General features: G+C 43.0%; 2 protein-coding genes across 4 annotated transcripts; one reads left to right on the top strand and one right to left on the bottom strand.

The window, feature by feature from the left end:
• Window positions 1–163: 163 nt before the first annotated feature.
• Window positions 164–27,724, bottom strand: BPHL (biphenyl hydrolase like). Of its 3 annotated transcripts, none has more exons than XR_010371577.1 (8): window positions 27,555–27,724; window positions 24,250–24,353; window positions 21,515–21,681; window positions 17,361–17,514; window positions 14,872–15,003; window positions 12,200–12,323; window positions 9,555–9,723; window positions 164–2,019 (listed from the first exon to the last, which is right to left on the bottom strand). XR_010371577.1 is itself a non-coding variant. In XM_064443516.1 (7 exons), the coding sequence occupies exons 1-7, from the start codon at window positions 27,653–27,655 to the stop codon at window positions 9,636–9,638; spliced, it is 870 nt and encodes a 289-aa protein (XP_064299586.1). In that variant the 5' UTR covers window positions 27,656–27,723; the 3' UTR covers window positions 9,350–9,635. The 3 variants fall into 3 exon arrangements, 1 of the variants encoding a protein (XP_064299586.1); XR_010371578.1 differs by lacking the exon at window positions 164–2,019 and adding an exon at window positions 5,493–5,737; XM_064443516.1 differs by lacking the exon at window positions 164–2,019 and having other exon boundaries at window positions 9,350–9,723; window positions 27,555–27,723.
• On the top strand, window positions 6,634–9,354 carry LOC104047755 (tubulin beta-1 chain). Its single transcript, XM_064443515.1, has 4 exons — window positions 6,634–6,768; window positions 7,389–7,497; window positions 7,763–7,873; window positions 8,081–9,354. The coding sequence occupies exons 1-4, from the start codon at window positions 6,712–6,714 to the stop codon at window positions 9,139–9,141; spliced, it is 1,338 nt and encodes a 445-aa protein (XP_064299585.1). The 5' UTR covers window positions 6,634–6,711; the 3' UTR covers window positions 9,142–9,354.
• Window positions 27,725–27,924: the final 200 nt, after the last annotated feature.

Here is a 27,924-nt window from a genome sequence, read left to right as displayed (position 1 = left end):
AGATGCAGCCTGGAAGGGGGCAGGAGCCATCTGGCTGCTACCCATCACATCTGGTGTGCCAAGCGGAAATAATGAGAGGCTGCATTGTTTTGCCTTTCTTCTCAGTAAATCGCTGCCTGATGATGCCATGTGATCATGTTTATTATGGTAGCTTTGGAAGCCAGACGAGTGGGGTTCTGTTTGCTGGGTCCTGTATAACCACAATCACAGGAATTCCTGACTCTCAGAGGTTATAATCTAAGTTCACAACAGAAACCATAAGGCATGGAAGAATTATTAGGTTTATGAGGAAACAGTCTTTCCCTCAAAAGGAGTGTGGGTCATTTTAGAATTGACAGTGCCCTAAATTGCACCATAACGTGATGTTTTCTCACATGTTTATCCTCCTTCCTCTTTTGTTCTTGGCCAAACACATAAACAGGTACAATAAACACAAGTACAGAAGACTACAATGAAACTGCTTTTGCTCATTCATAAAAGCATGCTCAGCGTTGTAGTATTTAATTGCTTCTAGTACCTCAGTGGGTTGTAATTTTGAAATAAAAATAGATTCTCCTTTTTGGTATTTTATTACTAGAATTAAAAATACCTTCACGATTATTCCACCCTCTTGCTGGCAGAAATAGTCTTCTATCTTAATGCAGATGGCAAGTGATTAAGCATCAGATTCCAAAGGTGAACTCAGACAGTCTTCATCAGGTGGAAATAACAATAAGCTAATGAACAGAGCCTGCTCATTTGCGTACCAACAGAAAGACTCGAAAAGTCATGTAGCCTCTGATACACATGCCTGAACAGTACATGATGTCGCCCATCACAAATAAGTGAGAATAAAGCCATTATCAGACATTTTGTACACTTGAGCAGCATTTACATTCGTACATTTGTGATTCTTTTTAGAACAATGGGAAATTACAGACGGACATGAAAATGTTGTGGGATCCCTGTTGCCTCCCTTGTGCATCCACCTCCTGGGCTCCGCTGTTGCCTTGGAAACGGGGAAGGTGGCGTTTGATGCAGGCCGGGTGCAGGCTGCGGTGCTGCTGGCAGATTTTGGGCTGCTGAGGGGCACAGGGGTGCTCCTGGGCACAGCTGCTGCCTTTGTATGAATGGGAGATCTTTGACTTTCACTTGTAAGTCTGACCATTTAGAATTTATGGAGCTATATTAAAAAATACAATAGGGAACTCCCATATCGATTTAAATAGCATTGATGGCTAATATTTGTTAAGGTGTTTGCCAAAATGTAGGATTCCAAATTGACATTCAAGTAACTGACATTTAATTTGCTTCACTGCATGTTCATGGATGCTCAGCATTGCTGTAGATGAGGGCACTTATTAGATGCATAAACATGTACCTCCCTTCAGGTATTCTGTTTAAAACCTGGAGCAATACCCCCAAAAAACCCTGGTCTCTGCAGAGAGACCAGTACGATAGCATCTAAGAATTAGACAGATTCCATACAGAAGCTCAAAATCTTTAACAGAATAACAATAAAGCCCCAAGAAGCCACTCTATGCCTGTGGGAAGAAGGCATGGCAAGGACGGTTCAGGTGCCTTCAGGAGGGGAGTGAGCATGCTTCAAGCTGCTCCTTTCTAGATTGCCAGGAATACTTTGGCACTCAAAACCCTCTTCAGTGCCTGCGTGGATCCCACAGAGATACAGTTGTGTTGCAGTTCCAGCGGTAGTGAGAAGATGTAACTGCCTACAGCAACCCAAAAGGGCGGGTTATGGCTGTAGCAAGTAGAAATGTATATATGCACGAGTTGCATGAGCAGTAACAAAGACTGCCTGTGATTATGTATTGCAAAAATACATCAAAGGAAAATACTGACAACAGCCAGGATTTAAAGAACACAAAATTCTAGAGAAGGTGATGAAAAGATCTTGGTGCCAGCACAATTTTGGATATTTTGTGATTGCAAAAGCCATGCGTAATAATGCCACACGCAGTTCCATGTGTTGCAAAGCTTAAACCAGTCCTTGCTCATGACATTTCCCAGCAGCTGAGGTTTCTGCATAAGGGGAGAAAAAGAGCCACAGTGCATAAGCAAGTCAATTCATTGGAACAAACTGGGAGCCACTTTTGAAAATATGGCCGAAGTATTTTTCCAAGGTCACAGCAGCCAAAAGGCAGGCAAAGATATGGTACTTCTTTAGTATTTCCTGCTGTGGATGAAAAAATTGAGTGAAACTGGTGACATTATGCATCGATTTATATTGTGTTAAGCACAGCTCACCTGAGTAATATGTAAACAACCCTGTCCGTTCTGGCTGCAGTTACTTTTCTTCTTGATAGTGCTAATGATTTACCATATTAATTATTACCTCACCTTTGCAAAAATCTGCTGGGTTTTTAGATGGTGTAAGTGCAATTGAATGTTACAGTGTGGCACTGACATCCATAAACAGTCAACCTGGTGTTGCTGATCACACACAGCCTCCTGCTCCTTTCTCTCCTTTACACAGAATCACAGAATTGTTAAGGTTGGATGGAATCTCTGGAGATCATCTAGTCCAGTCCTTTACTCAGCCTGGGAGGGTCAGCTTGAGCAGGTTGATCAGGGTTGTGTCCGTCCACTTGTGTTTTGAATATCTTCAAGAATGGAGAGTCCACAACCTCTCTGGGCAACCTGTGCCAGAGCAAAGAATGTTTCCTTATGTTTACATGGAATTTCTTGTATTTTGCCTTGTGCCCATTGCCTCTCCTCCTGTCACTGGGCACCACTGAGAAGAGCCTGGCTTCATCTTCCCCATCAAGTATTTATATATGCTGATAAAATTCCCCTGAGCCTTTTCCAGGACAACTAGTACCAGCTCTCATCCTCTTCTCATGTGACAGATGCTCCAGTTCCTTAACCACCTTCATGGCCCTCCACTGGATTCTCTCCAGTATGTCCATCTCTCTCGTACTGGGGAGCCCAGAACTGGATGCAAAACTCTAGATGTGTCTCACCACAACTGATACCCTTCCTTGACCTACTGGCAATGCTCTTCCTAATACAGCCCAGGATGCTGTTGGACACCCTTGCTGCAAGGGCATATTGCTGACTTATGTTAACTTTGTGTCCACCAGGACCCCCAGGTCCTTTTCTACCAAGCTGTTTTCCATCTGCGTGGCCCCCAGCCTGGACTAGTGCCTGGAGTTCTTCATCCCCAGGCACAGGAGTTTGCATTTCCCCTTGTTGAACTGTGTGATGTTGCTGCCAGTCAATCTCTCCAGCCTGTTGAGGTCCCTCTGGATGGCAGCATGACCCTCTGGCCTATCAGCCACTCCTCACAGTTTCGTGTCATCAGCAAACTTCCTGAGGGTGCACTCTCTTAACATATAAGTCATTAATGAAGATGTCAAACAGTGTTGGCCCCGGGATCAATCACTGGTGTACAACACCAGTAGCTGGCTTCTGCACTTTGTGTTGCTGATCTCAAGACCTTCAGCCTGGCAGTTCAGCCAGTTTTCACTCCATCTCACCATCCATTTATCTAGGCCATACCTCATCAGTTTGCCTATGGTTATGTTACAGGAAACAGTTCAAACACCTCCACAAAATAAACAATGTTAACTGCTCTTCCCTCATCTACCACGCCAGCCACTTTGTACTAGGAGGCTACCAAGTTGGTCAGGCATGATTGCCCCTTCATAAATCCACGGTGACTACTCCCAGTCACCTTCTTGACCTCAATACGTTTGGAAATTATTTTCAGAAGAATTAATTCCATCATCTTTCTAGGAATTGAGGTGAAGCTTGCTGGCCTGTAGTTCCTTGGATCCTCCTTCTTATAGTTAGCAGTGACACACACTTTTTTTTCCAGTCCTTGAGAACCTCTGAGATTGGCTTGACCTTTCAAAGATTATCAAGAGCACCCTCACAATGGTATCTGCCAGCTCCCTCAGCACTCAGGGGTGCATCTCATCAAGACCCATGGACTTTTGTATGTTCAATTTGTTTAAATGTTCCCCAAACTGATCTTCCTCTACCAAGAGCAAGACTTCATTGCTCCAGACTTCCCAACAGGTCTCAAAAGCTTGTGATTCCTAAGAGCAAATCTTATCAGTGAAAAATGGGCAAAGACGACACAGAGTACCTCAGCTTTTTCCATGTCTTTTTGTCACTGAATATGCCCCCTGCCTTATTCAGCGGTGGGTCCATATTTTTCCCTAGACTTCCTTTTGCTACAGATGGCTCTGCAAAAGTTCTTCTCACTACCTTTCCTAACCCTGCACAGTAGGACAGTGACCCTAAGTTGCTCCTGGATCACCTGATTCTATTTCCACCTCCGGAATGCTTCCTTGTTATACATGTGTTTAGTCAGGAGCTCCTTGTTCATCCATACAGGCCTCCTGTTACCTTTGCTTGATTTCCTGCTTATTGGTATTGACTGTTCTTGAGGCTGGAGGAGATGACCCCTGGAAGCCAATCAGCTCTCCTTGACTACTCTTCTCTCCAGGACCATCTCCCATACGATTCTTCCAGACAGATACCTGGAGAGGCTAAAGTCTGCTCCTCCTGAAGACCAGAGAATTGTGATCCTGCAATTTGCCTTGTTCCCTTCTATTAGGATCTTGAACTCCACCATCTCACAGTCACTGCAGCCAGGAGTGCCCTGAGCCTTCACAACCCTGACCACTTCTTCCTTGCTTTTAAGTATCAGGTCCAGCAGAGCGTCTCCCGTTTGGACTCCTTGATCATCTGTGTCAGGAAGTTATCAACAATGCACTCCACAAAACTCCTGGATTGTTTGTGTCCTGCCGTGCTGTCCCTACAGCAGATATTGGGGAGCTTGAAGTCCCCCTTGAGGCCTAGGGCCTGTGAATGTGAGACTTCTTCCACTTGTCTGAAGACCGTATCTACTTCTCTTCCGGAACAGGAGGTGTTTCACAGACACCCACCACAACATAGCGCACATTGGTTTGCCCATTGATCCTGACCCTTTAGATCTCAGCTGGCTCATCTTACACCCCCAGGCACAGCTTGTGCAGTTCTGCTGCTCTCTCACACAAAAGGCAACTCCCGTTCCTCGCCTTCCCAGCCTAAAGGGCCTGCATCCCTCTGTCACAGCACTCCAGTCATGTGCCTTACCCCACCATGTCTCTGTGATCCCAGTGAGACCATAGCCCGGCAACTGCACCCAGATCTCTAACTCTTCATGTTTAATGCCCCTGCTGCATCTGTTAGTGTATGGCACTTCAGAGAGGCACCCAAGCCTGCTGATTCCCCAGGAAAAGCACGAGAGCTTGTCCTGCATGCCGTCCCCGTGGCGCTTCCATATTGTGCTTGAGGTCGACCCCCTACGGCTCTGCTGTACATTGTTTTGCATCCTCTTTGCTAACCCGCTCCACCGCTTCCTCATTTGATTGGGGGTTGTCACATCCATTCCCTGGTCCTAGTGTAAACCTGTCCTTGCCAGGTTGGCCTTCTGCATGGCAAAGATACTTTCACTACTGAAAAATTTACAGCCATGAATCGATTAACATTTTAGAGTCAAGTTCAATATTTTCTGCACAATTTATTACCAGACCCTGCTGAAATTTATTTTTGATATTCTCCTCGGCAGCAGCGCAGATACAGGCGTGTGTCTCAGTTGGTTCAAATATATTCTCATTGTTGCTCTTGAACTGTCCCTCCTCCCTCATCCGCCATGTACTTAGCTCAGTTTATTTCTATGAGGGAACAAGGAGAGATGCCAGATGGAGGATCCAAAACCTTCCAAAATGAGGTGTATGGCAGGTGTCTGGTAAGACAGAACATAACTTCACTTATAGGAAAAAAGATATCCCATTCCTACGGGTGTTCAAACTGCTGTTGCTCCCAGACCACTCCCAGAAAAAGCCATTCTTTAGCAGCATAAAATTTCATGCCAGCCCTCCGTGCTCTGAAATTAGAGCCCCACATATAGAGGTTGGGCAGCGCTATCTAAAGGAGGGTTGAGCTGCTTGAAGGTGGCTGTGGGCTCTATTGTCACCACCCAGTCCTGCCTCGTTCCAGGTACCTGAGCTATGGAAGGATGGTTCTTGTGCTTAAAACATACCAAAACATGATTAAGCAGGCCTGAGCTAGAAATACAGGCTTGAGGGTGCTAATAAAACATAGCAGTGCATGCTTTGCTGCTGCGGCACAGCAGAGACAGAGAAAGTAAGGGGACGAGCTCCAACAGGTGTGCAAAGAGGGGTTAGGGGGGTTTTGTTTGGTGGTTTTCATTTTTTTTTTACTTTTTCAGCCCAAGACGCGCCACGCCGTGTCTGATCCTGGCCTGTCCCTCGCCGGCTGCAGGCGGGGCTCCTCCGGCGCCCCAAGACAGCCGCGTTCTGCCTGGGGACGGACCCCCTCTCCGGGTCGCACCCGCACCCGGGTCGCACCCGCCCCCAGACCCACAACGGGGTACGCGCCCCGCCCCGCCCCGCCCCCCGCTGCGGGAGACAATGCCGCAGCCCCGCCCCGCCCCCGCCCGCCCATTGGCTCCGCGCCGTTCCCGCATGACGTCACTGGCAGGGCGGGGCGCGGCGCCCGATTTAAGGGGCGGCTCCGGGCGCGGCCGCCGCAGCGGCGAGTGCGGGAGCGGGAGGGAGAGGCGGCGGCGGCGGCGGCGGCGGCGGCGGCAGCAGCAGCAGCAGCAGCAGCAGCAGCAGCAGCAGCAGCAGCAGCAGCAGCAGCAGCAGCAGCAGCAGCAGCAGCAGCAGCAGCGGGGCAGCGGCGGAGATCGGCACCATGCGTGAGATCGTGCACATCCAGGCCGGGCAGTGCGGCAACCAGATCGGCGCCAAGGTACGGGGGGCGCCCCACGTTGCGGGGCACCAGGGTCGCACCCCGTGGGTAGCACGCAGCCCCCTCCCGAAATGAAAAGTGGCGCGGGGCTTGCTAAGGCACGGCGGCTCCCGCTGCCGAGACAGCCCCCCTACTCCTCCCTGCCCCGTGTCCGGCGGTCTGAGCTGCCGCGGGGCTGGGCGCTGGCTGGGATGCGCCCCGGTACCGCAGCCACGGCTCCCGAGGGGGGGAACGAGAGGTGTTTCAGCGCCAGGGCTAGCCCCCAACCCCCGAGGGCGCTGGAGGGGCTGCCATCTTCTTGAGGAGGCTAGAGGGTCTTAAGCTGCTGCTAGACAATGGGAGACAACCAAATTGAGATACCTGGGGACTGTCATCCTTTGGATACAAGCTGTAAAATCATTAATTTGAGTTTTGGTGCTTCAGCTGCCTGCCTCCCCTCTGCTAATTCAGCTGCTGTGGCCAGACAAGCCCTTCTGTGCTGACCCGCCTTCCTCCCAGGCAGCTGCTCTGCCATGCAAGGGAGTGGTCAGGGCCATGGCATGCAGAGTCAGTGCTGGTGAGTGTGATTGGCACTGGCCAGCTGTGGTTAATAATTGCCCTTTTCCAAAAATTTCTTCTAGTTCTGGGAGGTCATCAGTGATGAGCACGGCATCGATCCCACTGGCAGCTACCATGGGGACAGCGACCTGCAGCTGGAGAGGATCAATGTCTACTACAATGAAGCTGCTGGTAAGTGTGTCTGCTTCCTCAGATGTCTTTAAATAAATGGGGAAGACATGCCAGCTCATTGAGGCTGGAAAAATCCCTGAACAAGAGCTTTAATCTGCCAGTGATGCCTCTAGGAGAGCTTTGTTCTCAGAATGGCTCTGATAACATAGTCTTGATGGAGACAGTCTCTCTCTCCAGTGAAATGCGGGGAGGCGGAAGGGAGTGCAGCAGGGCTCCTGCGGCACTGGCTGCCAGGCTGTAACGCTGGTTCTGGTTCCTCCCGCAGGTAACAAGTATGTCCCCCGCGCCATCCTGGTGGACCTGGAGCCCGGCACGATGGACTCTGTGCGCTCCGGCCCCTTTGGCCAGATCTTCCGGCCTGACAACTTTGTCTTTGGTGAGTGAGCGTGGGCTGGAGGTGTCCCAAAGCAGGAGTTGTGGGTGCAGGAAAGGCTCAGAGTGAGTGACCTGGGGTCACTGGACATCCCAACAGGGCAGTGGGGATGGAAGTGAGGGGTGAAGCCTGTGGGGCAGGAGAAGCGGGATCATCTCCATTCCTCCCTGGGGCAGTAACGTGGCACCTTACTTCTGGTCTGCCCTGTAGGTCAGAGCGGGGCTGGCAACAACTGGGCCAAGGGGCACTACACGGAAGGTGCGGAGCTGGTGGACTCGGTCCTGGATGTGGTGAGGAAGGAGTCGGAGAGCTGTGACTGCCTCCAGGGCTTCCAGTTGACCCACTCGTTGGGCGGCGGCACGGGCTCTGGGATGGGCACCCTGCTCATCAGCAAGATCCGGGAGGAGTACCCCGACCGCATCATGAACACCTTCAGCGTCATGCCCTCCCCCAAGGTGTCGGACACGGTGGTGGAGCCCTACAACGCCACCCTCTCTGTGCACCAGCTGGTGGAGAACACGGACGAGACCTACTGCATTGACAACGAGGCCCTGTATGACATTTGCTTCCGCACCCTGAAGCTGACCACTCCCACGTACGGAGACCTCAACCACCTGGTGTCGGCCACCATGAGCGGCGTGACCACCTGCCTTCGCTTCCCCGGCCAGCTGAACGCCGACCTGCGCAAGCTGGCGGTCAACATGGTGCCTTTCCCCCGGCTGCACTTCTTCATGCCGGGCTTCGCCCCTCTCACCAGCCGCGGCAGCCAGCAGTACCGAGCCCTGACGGTGCCCGAGCTGACGCAGCAGATGTTTGACTCCAAGAACATGATGGCCGCCTGCGACCCCCGCCACGGTCGCTACCTGACGGTGGCCGCCATCTTCCGGGGCCGCATGTCCATGAAGGAGGTGGACGAGCAGATGCTCAACGTGCAGAACAAGAACAGCAGCTACTTTGTGGAGTGGATCCCCAACAACGTGAAGACGGCCGTCTGCGACATCCCCCCGCGCGGCCTCAAGATGTCCGCCACCTTCATTGGCAACAGCACGGCTATTCAGGAGCTCTTCAAGAGGATCTCGGAGCAGTTCACGGCCATGTTCCGGCGCAAGGCGTTCTTGCACTGGTACACCGGCGAGGGCATGGATGAAATGGAGTTCACGGAGGCTGAGAGCAACATGAACGACCTGGTCTCTGAATACCAGCAATACCAGGATGCCACTGCTGATGAGCAGGGGGAATTTGAAGAGGAAGGAGAGGAGGATGAGGCATAAAGTCCCATGGTATCAAAGGAACTCTGTAAAGCAGGCATGTGTACCGAATGACTTCTGATAGTGGTGGTGAAGCATGTTCTCTAGAAACTGTGTACCCAGTTATTCTCTTGGCACTTGTAACTTTTACAGATTTCTCAATGTAACAGTCTGAATCCCAGTTATGACAATGTTTTTGTCCGTTAATAGTAAGAGCACATAAAGGCATGTATTCTAGATCATGTTTTCTGTCTTTCTTAACACCTCTATTTGACACAGAATAACTATTTGGCCTGTAGGGCAACAAGTAATTGTAAAGACATATCAGAAATCTTGCGGCACAGTGGTGTGCTCTGATCCACTGAGGCTTACGTATTCTCAGAATGTATGCTTCTCATGCAAATATGTTGGGTTTTTTTTACGGGAATCACACCTACCTGCACCTTGAAAATGGAAAGCCAACTAAAATGTCTGAATAAGGCAAGGACAAATGTCTTCAACTTGTTTTATAGTTTAAGTCAGTGTAGGAAATCTTCCACTTGTCTGTTGAAGTCCTCTGCAAAACGCAGGTGTAGATTATGCTTTCCTTCTGGCATCAGAAGCAACCTTAAAAGAGGAAAAAAAACCCCCAAACACTGAATATACTTTATATTCTGTAAGTATAGGTAATTAAAATATTTGTTGCCTTTTCCTTGCTCTTGGTTACCCAGCTACAGAACTGTAGTAACTCTTGTTTTAAGTACTATCCCTCTGTATGTTGTTCAGAATGTGAACCACAGCAACAGTTGGAGCAACAAGCATGGTACGTGCCCCACTCTGGGAGGATAAACTAAGCTTAAAACAAATTTTTGTGTCCTGGTCCTAGTTTCTAGGAACCTTTTTGGTGGTCTGCATAGAAGATAACATTCCAAAACTTATGTGAGCTGGATGCATCTTTGAAAGATATGTGAGTTATCTGAGCTTTTTTGCCTCTTCCAGAGAACAGTGGCAGTGCTGGGCAGTGAGCACATTGAAGAGATCACTACAGAAATGTAGATTTCTTGTCACTACCCAAACTTAAGAGTTTGAACTTTGTCTAATCTTTCTGCAAAAAGACAGTCCCAAACTGACACTGTTCCTTCATACATTTAAGTAAAAAGGGAAGTCAGGACTTCATGAGCTATAACAAACTTAGAAGTAGTAGCTGTGAAAAAAGTTAAATCTCTGTAATACTGATATGAGTGTGACGGGCCTAAAAAGCTACCTGGCTTTGCTTTTTCTCTGGGAAAAACTTTATACAGCAGGTACATACTGACACTTCGTTATATGGGTGTGGGAAATTCTTTAAATTATCTTACCACATGAAGCAGTTTCAACAGAGCTAAAGCTGTCTTGACTGATACTTTGCTATGTTGCCTTCATGTCATCTAAGCTGTGCTACAGCAAGGGTGAGCTATCTTCTGGTGGTGACAAGTACTGTTTTGTCTTGGGGGGAGGGAAAGAGTAATAACATGTGAACATGCCCAGCTCTACTAGTACTTCTGAGTTTCATTAAGTCTGTTTCTTCAAAGACCAAGCAGTGCACAGGTGCACAAACCTACAGTGCTGCATATGCTATTAGCTACTGCTGTTAAGCCACTGTAATGCTACCAAACTCTAGCCACACCATGGAAATACAGAATGGTGGCGCACACTTTTACCATGAGAGTAACAAGCAACATATCTGCGCTAAAATCAGCAAAAGCTTTTTCTGCTTTACTACTGGATAAAAATCAAGGCAAGAAAAGTTGACAGAAGCATGTGTTACTGAAAACATGCTAAATTTAAGGTTTTCCTTCTGCTGCATGATGGAACATGTCATCTCCAGTGCAACAAGGGAAGGAGGTGATCATGTACCAAAGTATTAATTTCTGAGAACGCCATCAGTCTGATTTCTTTTCTGATAAATACACATATGGGGGAGTGCTTCAGCTTGAATGTGTGCAATGAACCACTTCACATTTTCTTGGATACTAACTTATAACACTGTTTCCTACTTGGCTTGTCTTCCAAAAAGAAGCTGTTGGATCCTTGTCTAGTTTTTGTGATGTCTTGCCTTAGCATCTAGAGCATTTCAGAGCTCTATGAAACCTAAAAGGATGATAGGTGTTCTGAGCAGGGCATGTGGGAGTAACTAGCTAGCAGACATGGAATAAAGCACCTGCATGTGATTGTCATGTCTTGTCTTTCCTGTGCGTAATGCATTTCCATGAACAGTGGGGCTGACTTTGAGATAAACATATCACTCAATTTTTTACAGAGGTGACACCAATGAAATAGTTCCCTACACTCTGCATTCACAAAAATGGGTTTTGTTCTCCTAATTCTTTCCTCCAGTGTTAATCATCGCAGTCTGTTATTAAGCAGTAATAGAACTTTCTGATTTGTGTGCAAAAGTATGAAGAAAATTCAGCTGGTGAAATCCCAGCTTTTTATAGGAGGCATTTCTGGAGTTTTCAGATGAAGCAGATGGTGTCCTGAGATTTTTCTTTATAAAGTAATGTCTCTGAGCATAGTTGCACCTTTTTTTTCTCATTCTGATTTTTTTAAAAACACTGAAAATCCATGGGACAGCTGAAAAAAAAATCTTTGAGGCGGCTGTTGATATCAGCAAGGCAGAACAAACATTGTTATCTTGTGCTTCTTTCTAAGAACTGGGAATCTGCCTCCATTCGTAGCATATGAATTCACTGATCTACTGAATGTGAGAGACCTCATTTCTGTCCCAGCAAAAGGAAGGCAATGGCCGTAACAGAGGAACTGAGAAGAAATTTTCTTGTTTTGATAGATGTTAGGGAGTGGTTCTGTATACAATGTAGAAAGAGGAAAAGGACCTTACTTGGTTTTTCTTGGAGGATTTCAGGAAGGAGCTTGTGAATATATTGTACTTTTTATATTGCAAGGAAGGTCCAGCTACACTGTTTGCATTGTAGCTTGCTAGGAAAGTTTAGAATAGCTCTGTGGCAGGGGCAACTTATCCAAATACTTTTTTTTTTCACGCCGTAGGTTTGAACTGCTTCATTTCTTCAACAATGGTTTATAAATACTCCATCATATAACTTACCGAGAGCCTTTGATGTGCTTATGAATGTATTCTGCGTGAGCTTGTGGAACCAAAGGGTCTTTCTCACCATGAATTATAAATGTGGGACATTTAATATCTGGCAGCAACTGTTGGCAGATATTACCTAGGGATAAAATAAATTAAGGTCACACTTCATTTTAAAATAGTATGAAAGACTGAAACTGCTTCTGTAAAGGACTGTAAACTCCACTGGGTTCTAGCTATTGCCTCTCCCTGTGGATAGTGTACCACTAATCTTCAGGGCAATGTAATCAGGACTTTAATTAACATTTCTTTCTCCAGAATGTTACTTCACTGAAATTTGCTTCATTAATGGATTCTAGCACAAACAGATAGAGCAAACGAAGTACTTCTGTCCCACGTTTGCCCCAGGCTCTCTGACTGTTCCAAGCAAACACATGCATCTCTTTCCTGGCTTTGTTCTTTTAGGCCTTATAGTCTTATGTCCTTCACGTTTATGCTACATCTTGTAACATGCGTTGCTACTTTTATCAACAAGTTAACTTAGGTCAAACTCCACTTTCTCGACCCTTTGCTGTCTGCAATGAATAACCATTTAAATCAACTGGTACTAGAACTACTCAAAGGTTATTCTTCCTGCCCATTCATCTTATAGGGCCTCAAGAATAGTTTTATGCTTGCTAGTCTTTAATCTCACTAGAAGTAATTTTAATGCTTTCCCTTAAAGACTTCTATTTTTTTCCCCCTTTCCTTTTTCCTCATCCTTTAGTAACCCAGGTTCCAAACTCTCTGCCTAACTTCCCATGCTCTTGCAAGAGATTCTGTTGGCAAAACATACTCGATGAGGTTTATGTTCCATTTAGCTTTGAGCTAACTTCATCCTATTTGTAGTTGTCTCCGTGCAGCTACCAACAGCCGTACAGTATGGCTCTAAAGCCATACCCTGTTTCACAAGGTTTTTCCAATTGTTTGGTTTTTTTTTATATAGGGTTAGTTTGCAGTTATACCAATTAAATATTTTCATCTACAACATGGACCTCAAGCACCTGCACAAACGTTGACTGTTTTTCAGAACAAGTAACAAGTAAATTTATTTACCTAAGGACATAGTTGGCAAACTATTATTTCCTAGTTTCCAGGTCCTATGACTGTTTCATACTATAACCACTAGATTATACTTTCTCCAATAACACAGAACAGCAAGAAGAATCTTGAATTTTGCAGCATTGTGCAGCTTATTCAGTTTCATTAGGTGTTGACATCTTCTAAAAATTAATTTCTTATAGCTTTTCACAGTAAAATCTGTCACATTTAGGGCAAATAATCTTATTTCTTTAAAAGAGCTTGAGTTGTTTTTGACTAACAGAGGTTTCACTCTCCTTTATTAACTCTGATGGGTTTTGTTAACCGCTTTTCTTGTATTTGCCATTAATAAATTTTTGTGCAGTGCGTTTCATTCAAAGGAGGACTGATTGTGTTCGAAGTTGCCCTCCCTGAGCTACTCCTGGAAAAAACTGCAGTCGATAGTCGCTCATCTTTTTTAGCAAACGTTAGGCCTCCCCCAATATCTGACCCAGTTACAGAATCTAGGTAATTCAGCTCCTTGTTACATGTCTCTAGGTGGTTTCTTTTTCTACAGTCACTCCATCTCATAGTGTTAGAGGCATGTGCATGCAGTAGAAGGATGGCACAGCCAGAGTTTCACCAGTCTGGGCTTTGGACTTAAATTAGCTTTAAGGAGATGCATTCTAGAAAGGGTAAAATAAAATTAGATCATAATTTATTACAGCTCTCTACTGGAAGAAATTCTAGTACAGTGTTGCTGATCCTGTGCAAAACTTTATGGAAAAAATACAAAATGAAGGAATATTTTCCTTGTAGTACATGCTGCCTGTTAGTGTATGTCACCTCCTCTCTTTCATTATGAGGGCTACAGGAAAACGTAGGTAAGAGAATTACAGACTCCTGTTTTATGTACTATGTATTTCTGCTTTAGGAAAATTAAAAACAATTTTCCTTTGAATTAAAACAGAACTGCAGGTTATTATTCATTGGATCCTTGGTTGCAAAAGTCTATGTAGGGTAATGGCAGAAATCTTCAGAGATAAACATTTAATAATTATTACATCGTCTAGTTTAACTATTCTTTTTGGATTTTAAACACCTAAGCGATGTCAGTACTGTTTTTCAAATGTGTTTTGTTAACGCCGAGTTCTCAAAATCTGAACTTCCTTCTTTTTTAACTCATCATATGCTACTTGTTTTGAAATAGTGCTTCAGCTCCTCTTCACGGAAACTAGAATGAGCACACCTCACATTTGGGATATCTTAACAATGTCACCAAGAGGTAGTCCTTCGACACAGAGAAGAGAAAAAGGCTTGAGCAGAATCTATTCTGGCCAGCCTGCACAAAAGCAATGATTTAATAATGTAGTTTCATGGTGGAACAAGAGGACGGACTCATCAGCTAATGCTTCCCATAAATGTGTTTTCCTCCTGTACCTTGCTGGTTCTGCAAAGCGTCTACAAAGTAATTGCTTTATTCATGAGTGTGAGTCAGGCCCAGCTTTTAATGCCATATGCAGAGTCCTTCCTTTACTGGCTGCTAGGAGTACTGTTAGATTATTTTTTTTTAATCCAGAACCGTCTGCTACTATAATTGCTTCAGTTTAACATTGTAAAAGCCTTACCATCTGATTTTTCAGCAAAGTAAGATATTCCATCTACCCAAGCCTCACAGGTTTTTGCAAAGTACTTATGTCCATACATCTCTTCCAGTGGTTTCTTGACCTTTTCACTCCATTTTGAAACATCTCGGATACCTACACAAAATAATATTGAAATATGTTAAGTCCTTTCCAGCAACAAACTATAACTCAGTACTGTCAACACCTAATACGAGGAAGTTTTCAAACCAGACCGCAGATATGTATTTCAAACTTGAAAATGCACTGAATATTTTTAAATAATTCATAGCATTGAAAGGATATTTAAAAAGGTAGTTTTATGATCTGCTGCTGGAGTCTTTCTGAGTTGTAGAAGACCATCTCGTTATTATGGTCACAAGGAACAACAGAAGAAAAATAATAACCAAAGAATCCAGTCCTAAAACTTCTGATGTTCCTTTTTGGAGGGTTCGCAGAAGAGGAGCTCAAGGAGGTACCTTGTTTATAAAATGCAACTGTTTTATAACAGCGTGCTAGAGCTGGCAATTCTTTTTTATATCCTTCAGCCTTTTTCTTTGGCTCATGGATGGAAGTTCTTCCATGGCTCCTACCAGCATTCAGAGGAAGGAAGCTCTTACTAAGGCATTCCAGCAGGCTGACATCATGGTACATTTGCCATAGTCTTCAGAAAAACAAGCAACTCTACTTAGTAGAGCCCCATGACTCATGGCAGACTGGCTAAAGCTGTACAAATAATCTGACATTGCAGTTATTTATTTACCAGGTTTACCTATTTTTCCCCCTCAAATTTTCAGTACTGCTCACAAAGCAGATACCCACAAGGGTGACTTCTGCTAAACTATATTTCAGCTGTACAGCCTTGTATCAGTAAAGCCCAAAACAATGCTGACATAGCAGAGAACCTGAAAGAGACCTTAAAAGCACCAAATCATTAAACAGCAATATATGCCATTAGAAAAGCTTTTAATTGGTTTCAAATAGGAACTAACAGAAAAAAGGAGTGAGGTGTTAATTAACAGACAGAACCTGTCCAGCCAAATGAGCAAGGCAGTAGTGACCGAAAGTGCTTATAACAACAGCTGATTGGAAAAGAGTTTGCTCACCCCAGGCTAGCTGTTACTGAACAGCTGTTTCCCTTATAGAATCTACCACTTTATCCTTGCAGCTGACCTTAACTTAAGAAGGGGGGGGGGGGGGGGGGCGGAGCCAATGTTGAAAGAACATAGATACCAAATAGACACCTTTCCCTCCTACCAAACCTTCCATTGCAGCTGAGATGCACTGATGGGCCAGTTGTAGAAGGCTTGCACTGCTGTAGTCTGAGCTCTGACACCCAGAGGGAGATGTTGAAAGCACCAGTCCAGAAAGAGGTCAAAAGTCAGCATTGCTGTAGACACTCCGTATAAAGTACGACTTTTTTTTTCTTTTTTTGACATTTTAGCTTGTTAGCTGATACTGATGTGCAATTCACAATTACATAATAAAAACTTCATAAATATAAAAGCATGTAAAGAAATAAAGCAGCACTTTTAAAGAGCTGAAAAGCATTTTGCTTACTGAACTAAAAATATACCACTACTAGTACTAATGAAAGTGCTTTAGTATGGGTGAGGTAAGTTCACATGTGCAATACATACACTTGTAATTTAGCTGAAGCCAGACAGTCAGATTTCACAGGTGGCATAAATCAAACTCCAATCACTGAAATGAAACTATACGGGGTTACATTTGTTGAGAGCCTGCATGGTTAAATCCTTTAATTGCTACTTTCAAAAGGAAATATGGTTCCTTTCTGAGTTCACTAGCAGTTTTTGCTATTTTCCTTTAGAGTGAGAAATGATCAGATTCTACTTCATGAGAGGAATAAGGATGAGAAATCCCACGTTCCTTTACTTTGCAAAGGTTTTGTAACCACAATAATTAACTTCAAAAGGAAGGCAAATTTGAAATGTATCCTGGGACACTGACTTGAATGATTCATTTGCTTCCTGAACTCAGATGGTAAGTTATGAGCTTGTTTTCTTACTGTTTATGTATTATATAGGCCCTAGAGGCAAAAGCTGTTATGTGCTAGCCCAGTAGTTTTCTGTGGACCTTGTTTAAAGGCTGTGCAAGATGAGAGACAAGAAATCAAGCCTGGGGTTAATAGTATTATTTGGAATTTATTTTTAGGATTTTGTTACAGACACAAAAATTTGACCTTCTGAAAACTACTGATGAGCTATTATAACCTATGGTTTTCAGCAGCGTAAGCTGGTAAGGACTTGTGTAAAAAATCTATTATACTACCCCTGGAGTAATTGTTAGGGAGTTTCTCCCTATGACTTTAACCTACCCCTATACTTAGCAACTTTGTGACTTTTGTGTGATGCTCCTTTAGGTTTATTGTGTCCTCAACTCTGTCTCTACTTAGCTGTTACATGACTAAGATTCTTAGGTTAAGAAGAAATTAAAATAATTATTTTAGGATACAATCTTCAGTCTGTACATACCATTATAGATTCTCACATCCTCTTGAGTAACACTGGCATTTGCTCCCCAGACAACCAATTTGTGGATAAGAGTTGGATACTTTGCAGCTGCAATGAGTGCTGTAATTCCACCGTCACTCCACCCCAGCAAAGAGAACTTCTTAAATTTCAATGCCTTGATTTGTACAAGAAAGTTACATGCAAATAATCAGCTGGTTTAACAAGTAAATATCAAATATGTCTTGAAAACTAACTGTACAGATTTAGACACAACACTTCATAGTTGAACTAGTTAGCTTTCATTATTAGAAAATATAATTTTTCTGCTATATGTAGAAATACTTAAAAAAAAGGTCAAATAGTTACAAAACAAGAAATTACACCTGCCCTTCCAATATTCTACAATTACTTAATGAAACAGGCAGCAGCCATATTAGATTCTTACTGCATTTAAAAAGGCCCTCTTGTAATTAAGAAATGTTTATTTACAATGGTGAGTAAAGACCTTTTCAGAGAGCCTGATGGTATCAAGAATCTGTGGATTCTCTTGGTATAAAGTTGGCAGAGACTATCGCAGTGTGGGATCATAGGTAATCCAAGACCAAGATGAATTTAAGAAAAATAAAAGTTTAAGACTTGCAAAATGGAATGCAGTGATCTAATTTACTGATGTCAGCTGATCTAAAAAAAAAAATAATCTGTTTTGTAACAACCCAAAAATGCTTACAGTCTCTTCAAATTTTAGTGCCTAACTCACATTTTCTGAAGCTTTTAAGTACACATTTTAAAAGTTACTTCATAGTGAATTGCAATTCAAAACATTAATAATGAAATTCCTCCTTTTCCGAAAGGAAGGCTCAGCAAAAAATATGAAACCAAGACCTTAATTCATTCTGACTTGTACAATGCTTTCCACTAGAACCTGAAACTCTTGTTTCCTCATATACCACAATCTGTGGTGGTGGGTACCAGCAGGGGCAGAGGAGAGGATTTTGTGTGTGTGATGTTTAGTGGGCAAAGGGTGGGAAAGGTAAAGGCACTCAGAGCAAATGCACCTGAAGGTCGTACAGGGACTGCAGTATTTGCTGCTCCATGTATAGAAGCCTCAGTTTGTGAGTGCTTTTGCAAACAAATATAAAGATGTCAAGTGGTTTTGTTTTTTGATTTGGTTGTGGTGGGGTTTTTTTATTTGCTCCCCAAGTTATAGCCTTTTAGATGTGATTAAGGAAGATATTGTACTTTTGGAGGAAAAAGAGCAAGTTAGTTGAATGAGTTGTTTTGGTGCTTTGTGTTTTGTTGTTGGAAGTCCAGGCCTGCTTTCTTTGGACAGAAGAAAGCAACAGTTCAGGCAATGAGAGAAACAACTACAGAGGGAGAAAAAGCAGTTCCTAGTCTGCTTGTAAAGTGAGGCACAACTTTATCAGTAAACTTGATACCTAGCAAACTTCTATCACTATCAGGCTCTTCTGGTTTAGACTTCTTCCTTGGCATTAGGCTCACTGTAGTGTTGCTTAGTACTAGATTTCACTCTGCTAAGCTATTATTACTCAACAGAAAAGAAATAAGGTAGGGGAAAGAAAAGGACATGTGAAGTAAGAGCTGACAGCAAGAACAGACAACCTTGAATTTTAGCAGCTGATCAGAAGCTGGCCCTGGCCTGACGAATGTGTGTTTATCTGTGACCAACTTTCAGTACTGTGCTGCTGAAGGGTTACTGGTGTCTTGGCAAGTTTCAGGAGTTGGCAGCATTGCTTGTAAAGCTTAAAGTTTTGCTGTTGCTGCTTCTCTTCTCCTACTGCCACTAGCAAATTCTGGATCCTAACGTTGGCCGATGGGTGGAAGAGCTGATTAAAACGTTTATTCTTCATGCCAGGTTATTTGACAATGCCTCAGCTGAGATCTCTTTGCCTCCAGTATTTCTCTTGTTTACTAGCCATTATCCTGATGCATTCTTTGGCTTGTCTCAGGACGCCTTTGCAGCAGGAGGAATTGAATTTATTCTTTGCAGCCTTCCAAAAAACAACATGCTGTAACAGATGTGTTGGATATGATATGCACGTGTGCTTGCTTTAATCTTGAACTACGTACAGTACAGGCCTCTACCTAAAGTGGCAATAACCTGACAGTTGGTTGCATGTCCTCAATTCTGTGGGTGATTTTGTGTTGGCCTTACCCCATAGTGAACAAAATCTCTTTTGAAATCCCCTCCATCCAGGCCTTTGTGAAATGCAAATGATCATGTATGCTGTGACAGAAGTGACTTACAACTGTGAGCTGCAATGCAACAGTAGCCTGTACCCTCCGCTTTTATTGCGCCACAGGGAGTACACCACAAGTCAGGGTTACAGCTGATCCACGAAAACTTGGAGAAGCCCAAGCCCATCCTTTCACTAGGGCAGTAGCTCTGAAGAGGAAGAACCTCTTAAATATCAACACTAATTATTTCCATGATTGTTTTAATGGTATTGGCTTTTGCTAATGTGAGGCATTGGGATGGAGCGCAGCAACGTGGACTTCCTTGGATTATACTCCTTTTATACTCCTTTTATTTCAAGCAAACTCCTTTGCAGAACACATACGGTGATACAGAGCAGTGTCATCTGCATCAAGGTGCTAAACACCTTGCAGAATTTCAGCTTTTGTTATTTGAGAAAAACCTTGCAGCACTCACAGCTCCAGCGGAGACACCAGAATCTGAGGGAGCCTAGAATACAGGTTCTGAAGGCCTACCTAGATGCATGGGTTTCCCGGCTGAATGCAGGCAAACCATGTGCATTATAAGGCCCTCCACAGGAGTTATAACTTTGTTTTATACTGGAAATCCTATACCGGAAACCCTAGTTGGGATGATTCTTTGGGATTATGCTAACCTTTATATGTTATGCTAAAATAGAAGCAAGTTACCATGCTTGGGAAGAATTTAATAATTTATTATATGCTTGTGCCAATAAACATCTTCAAAAAACCAGGATGCTACATCTCGTTTGTTTTGGCAGCTTTAGAGCTTGGTAGGCTGCTGCCCTGTTTGACAGGAGACTACATGGTTACGTTCTCTGTGGGGACAGCACTGTTTTCTATTTTGCACTTATTAGAATTCGGATGGAGGCAGGAAAGGGGGTTACAACCACACAGACTGAAAGTTTGTCACCTGTCCATGGCAGCATCTTTATTTTCTTCGTTAGTGTAGCAGAAGAAATTGGTGATTCATAGTGAAAGGGGATTGCTTCTATGGCTACAGGGCAGAATTGTGTCTTAATCCTGATTCTGCTGTCAGACTTGTTCTATTTTGCTACACAGAATGCTCCAGGAAGGCTGCCTTTCCATTTTCAGATGGGCTTCTGCAAGGTTACTGCTTATTACAGAAATACAGTTGGATTGACTGTCTGAATCTTGTCTCATATTTTTGGAATTTTAATGCTCTGCCAACTTCTTAACATGGCCAAAGAGACTGTATAGCTTAATGTAACAAAGCCAAAATACTAGTTAAAAACTAAACCAGAAAATAGTGTTAGCGCTTACAGGACAGAATAAGAGGAACACAGAAAACCAGATTTGAAACAAAAAAATCTGCAGATGAAGTAGTAATAATAGCTTTAGGTCATATTCTTTGTAATCACAAAAGCTGTATTAGTTAGTAAGACCTGGTATGATCACAGGAACCCTTTGATTTCCCACAAAAATTATTCCAGTAACATGCTGTAAAATGCAAAGTGTCAAGTTAATTTTTAGAATCAAATGTTTCTTGAAATGGGCTGCTCGAGGCAAAGTGCCAACATTCTGTTAGCCAGGAAATTTTCTAAGAGCCTTTCACTACTGTAATTCTTTCAGTTAAACCACTTAGCATAGACCTTGATTTTAACATACACTTTACCTAAACGTACATGGTTCTTGGCTGCAAACCTCTTAGGGCAGGGTCTTGGAATAAAAACATATTGCTCTATAATTAATTCCCACTGCTGAACCTCTATGTATATTGCAGAAAAGATGGAAGAGGAAAATATTTTCCAGAACAGCGTGCATCTGCCCAGTTTTAAGCCTTCATTTGTATGCTCTTTTGCATAACTTGCTGTCGGCTGGAAACAACCTGCTTAGCAGTACTCTTCCTCCTTCTCAGAATTTAAGGAAAACAGCATTAAAAAAATACATAAAGTAATAAAATCTCAGAATAGATTTACCTGCATAAGATCCACAGCATCTTTTGCATCCCTCTCAAAGAAATCTGGAGGAAAGTCTCGAGATGGAGGAATGGACTGTCCATATCCCCGAGGATCCCAAGCAACAATTGTGAAAAGTTGCTTGTTCATAAACTTAAGCTGTGGTCCAAAATCAGTTTGACCACTCCCTGAAACATCATTATTTTTCAATTAAAGTAACCACTGTATAATACATACATAGTATACATATTCTAAATGGAACTGGGGAAACTTGAATCTGAAGTCTAAAAAAGAGCTTATCCATCAACAGAAATACACCCTATCTCTAATTGTAACTAACCATTGCAATGCCCCAACAGGATGTACCACAACAAATATCTTTAGAACTATCTGCAGTATGCTCAGACCAAACCATTTCTGGTAGGTACATAAGCTTATAAAAAACTGTGCTCTGCCCAGATGTTTTAATACAGAATCTTAAACTCAGTTACCCGGGTAGGGATTTATCTTTTAACAGATTTAAAGCACTAGCATGGTCACTGCTGTTTACCTGGACAGCACAGGTGCAACTGAAAGGGGAGGAATATACTGACTCTAGCTACAAATTTGTAGGTGAAAAGTGCTGTGCAAGACAGTTGTTCTTATTCTATAAAACACTTCTATGAAAATATTGGTGCTTAAAGCTGATCTGTTGCCTCAGTAGACAGTGGTGACACAAAAGCACAAAACTGTAACTTTTGATTTCTTTATTTTTCCCTAGTATGTACATTACCAAAATAAGTCACATACAGCAATTTTTTCTGATGCAGAACAGCTTATTTTATTGATGGCTCAGACCTTCAAAGGATTAAAAAAATTAAGTACTCCAGTCTATTGTGCGAAGCTATCTACAAACACCAGCATGAAGGTAAGACTGCAATTTACTTATTTGCATTATGGTCATATGGTAACAGTATCACATACTACTTAATCAAAACCAGTTCAGATCTAACATATTATATTCAAGTGATGTAAATCAGATATCAAATTGGCTATCCATCATTATATTAAAAAGGCTGTTTAAGGGCACTTAAGATTTTATTTTGTTTACTTGGAGAAATGTCCCCAGATACCTCCTACTATACCATCAACTGGTCTAAATGATAAAAGAGGCTGTACATAGCATGCTATGATGAGCTGACTACAGCCTGGTATGATCTCTCACACCACCAATTAATAGCTAGAGTCAGAAGCAAAATATAATGTTGTCTGAAAAATATCAATGCAAGATGATTAATATTAATCACGCATTTACATAGTCTTTGTATGAACCTCTGCACTATTATGCATGTGCTTGTTATACTGTATTTTTTCAACTTAAAAAATACACACTGCTGAGAGCATATCTGAATGCTGTGTTTTCTTGGTTTTCTAGTTAGAAAGAGAAGTATCACTTTTGTTTTCATGTAGTTTACTAATAGAGACTAATGAATTCTATTGACTTAAATGCACTTATCTTGCTGCCACAACAGCTGTTAGACTGTAAATACTCTAAGTAGTACACAATAATATTGAAAACTTAGTATTGGTACAAAGGGAAGAAGTATGTGACAGTCAGAATGTAAAGCTCGCCCTCACAAATTGCCAAAAAGTATTAAACCATAAATTTAATAAAGATAGTAACTGTTTGTAATAATGCTAACTGAACAATAACAATGTACCCCTAATAATAATATTAGTATTACTCACAACTGAAGAAATACATTATTTCTATTTAAAAGAGTTAGCATCGCAACAGGATTACTCATGTAAAAGGCTGTTTAGAACGAATAGGTTGAAACATATGACTGCTAAAGCACCCCTGGCATTAACTTTTTTCCACCTTCCCCTTGAGAATTCTTTGAAAGAACGAACCACTTCATGAAGACTTGAAAATGTTGCTGCCAAGAAGAACAAACTTCCTGCTCTTCAGTTCTTGACATTCTATCATCTTGATGCAGCAACTCAGTTAAGCATAAGCCCAACTCTGAGCACAGTAATGGTCCTACTGACAGCCTGCCATGAATATCTAACAACTCTGATTGGTTTTTTAGAACTGCAAGAATTTGAAAAAAAAAAAAACAAACCAAAAACAAAAGCCTGTGTTAATTTTAGAAGATTGTTATCAAAAGCAGTGGTCTTGATGGACAGATAGCACTTTGTTAGCAGAACCTGTTGTCCATCTCAAAAAGCCACTGAGAATCTTAATGATGTTGCCCTGAATAACCAAAACATAAAAACACATTTTTAAGCAAAAAGCAAGTCTCATCTTTGCCTTTTTCATTATAATAATGACTGCAAGTGCTGCATTATGTCTATTAATTCAATTGTAATGTACTTAGTTTCTAAAAAGAAATGTATAATTCAGTCTGTGTAACAAATACAGCTGACCAGATTTTTTTACTCCCCGCCCTGTTATTTTGCACCTTGTGTAGCTATTTGTCACCTGTGCTGGACGCCCCCTTTGCACAGTTAAATCCAAAAGTGCAAGTGACTATGACACAAGTCAAGACATTTTATAAAATGTGCCTGGTGAGATAAATGAAACCTTTAAAACCTGTTGACTGATTGCAAGAACTCTGCCTTTTCCTGTCTGTTGTATGTGTCACAATTTTTTTAATGACAATGCTCCATAATCAGGTGTTGAACATATTGCAAAATAGTTTTGTGCATTCTAGCTTGAGACCAGATGGTGAAACAGGTGATCGCTGTACAAAGATAAGACAAAACCTCCAGACCTAGCATTCCGGGAAGCAGAAGAACTGCATGGCTTCCTTCTCCTGTCTGCTGATAATGCAGGTGGACTCCATTCACTTGGATTTTGGCAGATGTTATTGAAGTACTAGGGATGGGGGAAGGTGAGAGAAATAGGAAAACATTCAGGCAGTTAATTCTCAATATTACATGGTCATTCAGGGAATACAGATTAATTACTTTTTTCTAGATATTAACGACAATGCAGTGAGATTTAAATGAATCGCCTTTCAGGGGTGCACAGAAGACTAAATTAAAAAAAAACCTGTTGGGAGCACAGAAGTAGTCAGTTGTGACCACTGTGTAACATTTGTACTAAGGTTACACAAATGTAATTAAATGACTTAAGTTAAAGGGGAGGGGAAAAAAAAAAGTCTGGACTGTGCAACAAGGGGAATATAAAAGCAGCTTTACATGGCTACAGAAACATGTTGAGAGAAAGATGTTAGAGAAGAGAAACCTCATTGTGTCACAGCATACTTTTGAAATGTCTGGTATTCACCTTGCAATTACTAAACTGAGCCTCTCCATCTGCCAAAGAAACCACAATCTATTGTTATGATTCCTCATGAACCAGAGGGTCTACAATGAAAACCACTGTGCACTGAGATAAGGGTGGAGAAGAAAAATGTGACCATAATATATCTGTCAGTACAATCTCGGCAGGAGATAATCCTTAATTGGAAAATACCACATGACGAAAAAACCCTCCCATGAAAGAAGTACCACAGAAACCAACAGAGTAGGCAACATCCCAGCCCTGGCCCTACAACCCCTATATTAACCTTCAGTACAAAGCAAGACATATGTGTAAATGCAAACAGGTAACCTGAGATATCATGTCTAGACACAGATGCCTAGTGAGAAAGCAAAAGTTGCACAGATTGAAGGTATCTTCTTAACCGTATAAACTGTTGCATCTGTTCTCCCAAGCAAATTTGTGCCCTAATGGTTGCAAGACATCTTTTCACCAACCTAACTCATATTACTACCTTTAAATAAAATAATAAAAATTTTGCCATTTCGTTGCCTAATGGTTAACCCTTATTCCCTACACTTCTCAGTTTACCTAGATTAAATATTCTTGCCCCATGAATTTAACCAATATGAATCTCACACGCATACAGAAATGCTCTTTTCCAGTCTTACACGTAATAATCTCTATTCCATGGTATGTACTGTGCAACTTACTAAAATTTCATTTTTAACATATAAGTTCTGAACTAATTACAGCACAAAAGCATAGTCCCACCTGTACAGAGTTTTAAATGGTGGAGTAAAAAAATCCCATAAACTCTCATTAAAAAAATGAACACTAGCTCCAGTGAGCTCCAGCTTCCAGTATATAAGTGGCAGCTAAACTACAGACCCTGCCCAACACAAAGCCAGGTGGATTTAAATAAAATCTTCGTTGATATGACACAACCAATTGTGCCACATGCCTAAATATAAGCGGTGACTTTGCAGAATAGGAGCGACTCTTTCTACCTGTGAAGATGCAACTTGACAACTGGAGTACAAGTGCAGATCTGTGGCAAAAATACAGTTCCAAGAAACTCACTGTGTTGTTATAACTTTAGTGAGTTTTGCTGAATTGTTAGGCAAATGTGACTGAAGTGCTGAGTTGGACTGTAATGTTAAACCTCCTTTAAGTCCATATATCACACCTGATGTGGCTATATGCTTCACAACTTGAATTTCAAACGCAGTGTTCAGGTGGCCTTCTTATCCCCTTTTTTTAATATCTGATTCTTGCTTTTTTCTATTTATAAAAGAAAATATTTTGTTATTTTTTTCTTTATATACCATTGTTTGGTTTGTCGTTTATTTCAACAGGTTATTTCATCATAGTTCTCACCACAGCAAATGTACACCTTGATTTTACTAATTTTTATAGCAATATGTGATTTTTTTTTTTGCTTCTGATTAGTAATTGCCAAAAACATTTCCAGTTGTGAACAAAACTGAATAATCATGGTCCTGTTACCTTTTTTTAAAAAAGGTTACCAACGTGTAGTAGCCAAGAGGTTGGTAACCAAAAGATTACCAACAAGTAGCCTTGTAGACAAGGGATATATATTCTGCTTTCCTGATTCAGATGCTAGGTATTTTTCTACAGTTCTACATCTTTCAGGATTAACTATTAACATCAGGGGCTTGGAAATTTTGCTGAGTTTGTGATGCTTTTCTATTCTTGGATTGTGCCTCAGTGTAAAGTCCAATGAAATCCAGGAGTTTCACAGAAAGAGTATTTTAAATACTTTCTGGGCTAAGAACAAATGAGTTGGGTTTTTTTTTAATGTGCTGAGAAACTGTACCGGAACTGGCTACACCTAAGACAGATTTGGTCTTCTCCACACCAACTTTCTGTGAGTCTGAAATCACTTCAGTATGCTTGTCAGCATGATGACTTCACTTCTGTCAAGTTTTCGTAAAGACTGCATTTTCCATTGGTTGGCATAAGCAGAAACCACATTAAAACAAAACAAAACCCCACTATCTTGTAACTGAATTAGTAGCGTTAAGGTTTATAGCTTTTTGAGAAGCACTGGTTACATACTGACTATGTTTACCAAGACAGTACAGGTGCAAAGTAGGCAGGTCTTGTACCGTGCCTTGTTGGAGGCCACACTTCACCTCACGCTCCGTAGGAGTGAGCTTAATCTGGGAACTACCTTTCTGTTCCAGCTGTGCTACAATACAACCGAGTCTTTATCTGTGCAGGGGAAAAAAATTATGGTATTATGTCTGTTTTCCTTAATAGGATCTGCAGAATAAGCAGTATTATATAGATTACATATGCGTATTCTCTTTGCAACTTTGGCAACCTCCAGGAAACATCTTATCGGCAGGTGGCAAAGAAGCAGGGCGGTCAGCAGCACGTCCTGCCTTGCAGGGGGAAAGGGGGCTCGCAGGGGGAAAGGGGGCTCGCAGGGGGGAGGATGACAGACGCTGACGAGAAGGGGCTGCGGAGCCTTGCTTGCACAGGACCTTGCAGTACAGGGAAAGCAGCGAAGAGTTCTTCCCTCCCCAGCGTGAGGAACCTCCCTGCCTAACCGCAGAAGTCGGCACCTCAGGGCACTACCGGAGTCCCTGCCTTGTCACACACCACCCCCCACCCCACCTCCCCAAATCCACACCCACTCTGCTAAAACGCCTTGTTCACCCCCCCGCCCCAGCGCGGTGACACCCACCCGGACCTGTCAAATGTCACCTTCCGCAAGCCCCGGGCGAAGGGGAGGCATGAAGGAGCAGAGAAAAGGGGTAAGGAAGTCGCTGTGGTTTTTACCCGTAGGAGGCGGCCGGTCCCCGCGGGGTGAGCGGCGCGGCCCGGGCGGACGGCTGCAGGAGCAGCGCCCGGAGGGCCCTGACCGCGTTACGCCGAGCCATTTTTCCCACCGAGGCCGCTCAGCCGGGGAGGGAGGGAGAGAGGAGAGGAGGCGGGACAGCCGCCCCGCCGCCCCTCCTCTGTCCTTCCCTCCCCGGCTGAGCGGGCGGCCGCTCTGCCCCAGCCTGTCAGCTCCGGGCCGTACCGGAGGGGACGAGAGGCGGTACCGACCGTCTGCTACCCGATTGGCGAACGCCGGTGTCACTCAGGGCAGGGCGGTGTACTGGCGGCCGTCTCTGAGGGGAGGGCTTGGCGGGCGTTAACGGTCACC

The sequence above is a fragment of the Phalacrocorax carbo genome, chromosome 2, assembly GCF_963921805.1.
Source record: "Phalacrocorax carbo chromosome 2, bPhaCar2.1, whole genome shotgun sequence".
In the NCBI taxonomy this organism is placed as follows: Eukaryota; Metazoa; Chordata; class Aves; order Suliformes; family Phalacrocoracidae; genus Phalacrocorax; species Phalacrocorax carbo.
This window is presented reverse-complemented; position numbering and strand designations above follow the sequence as displayed.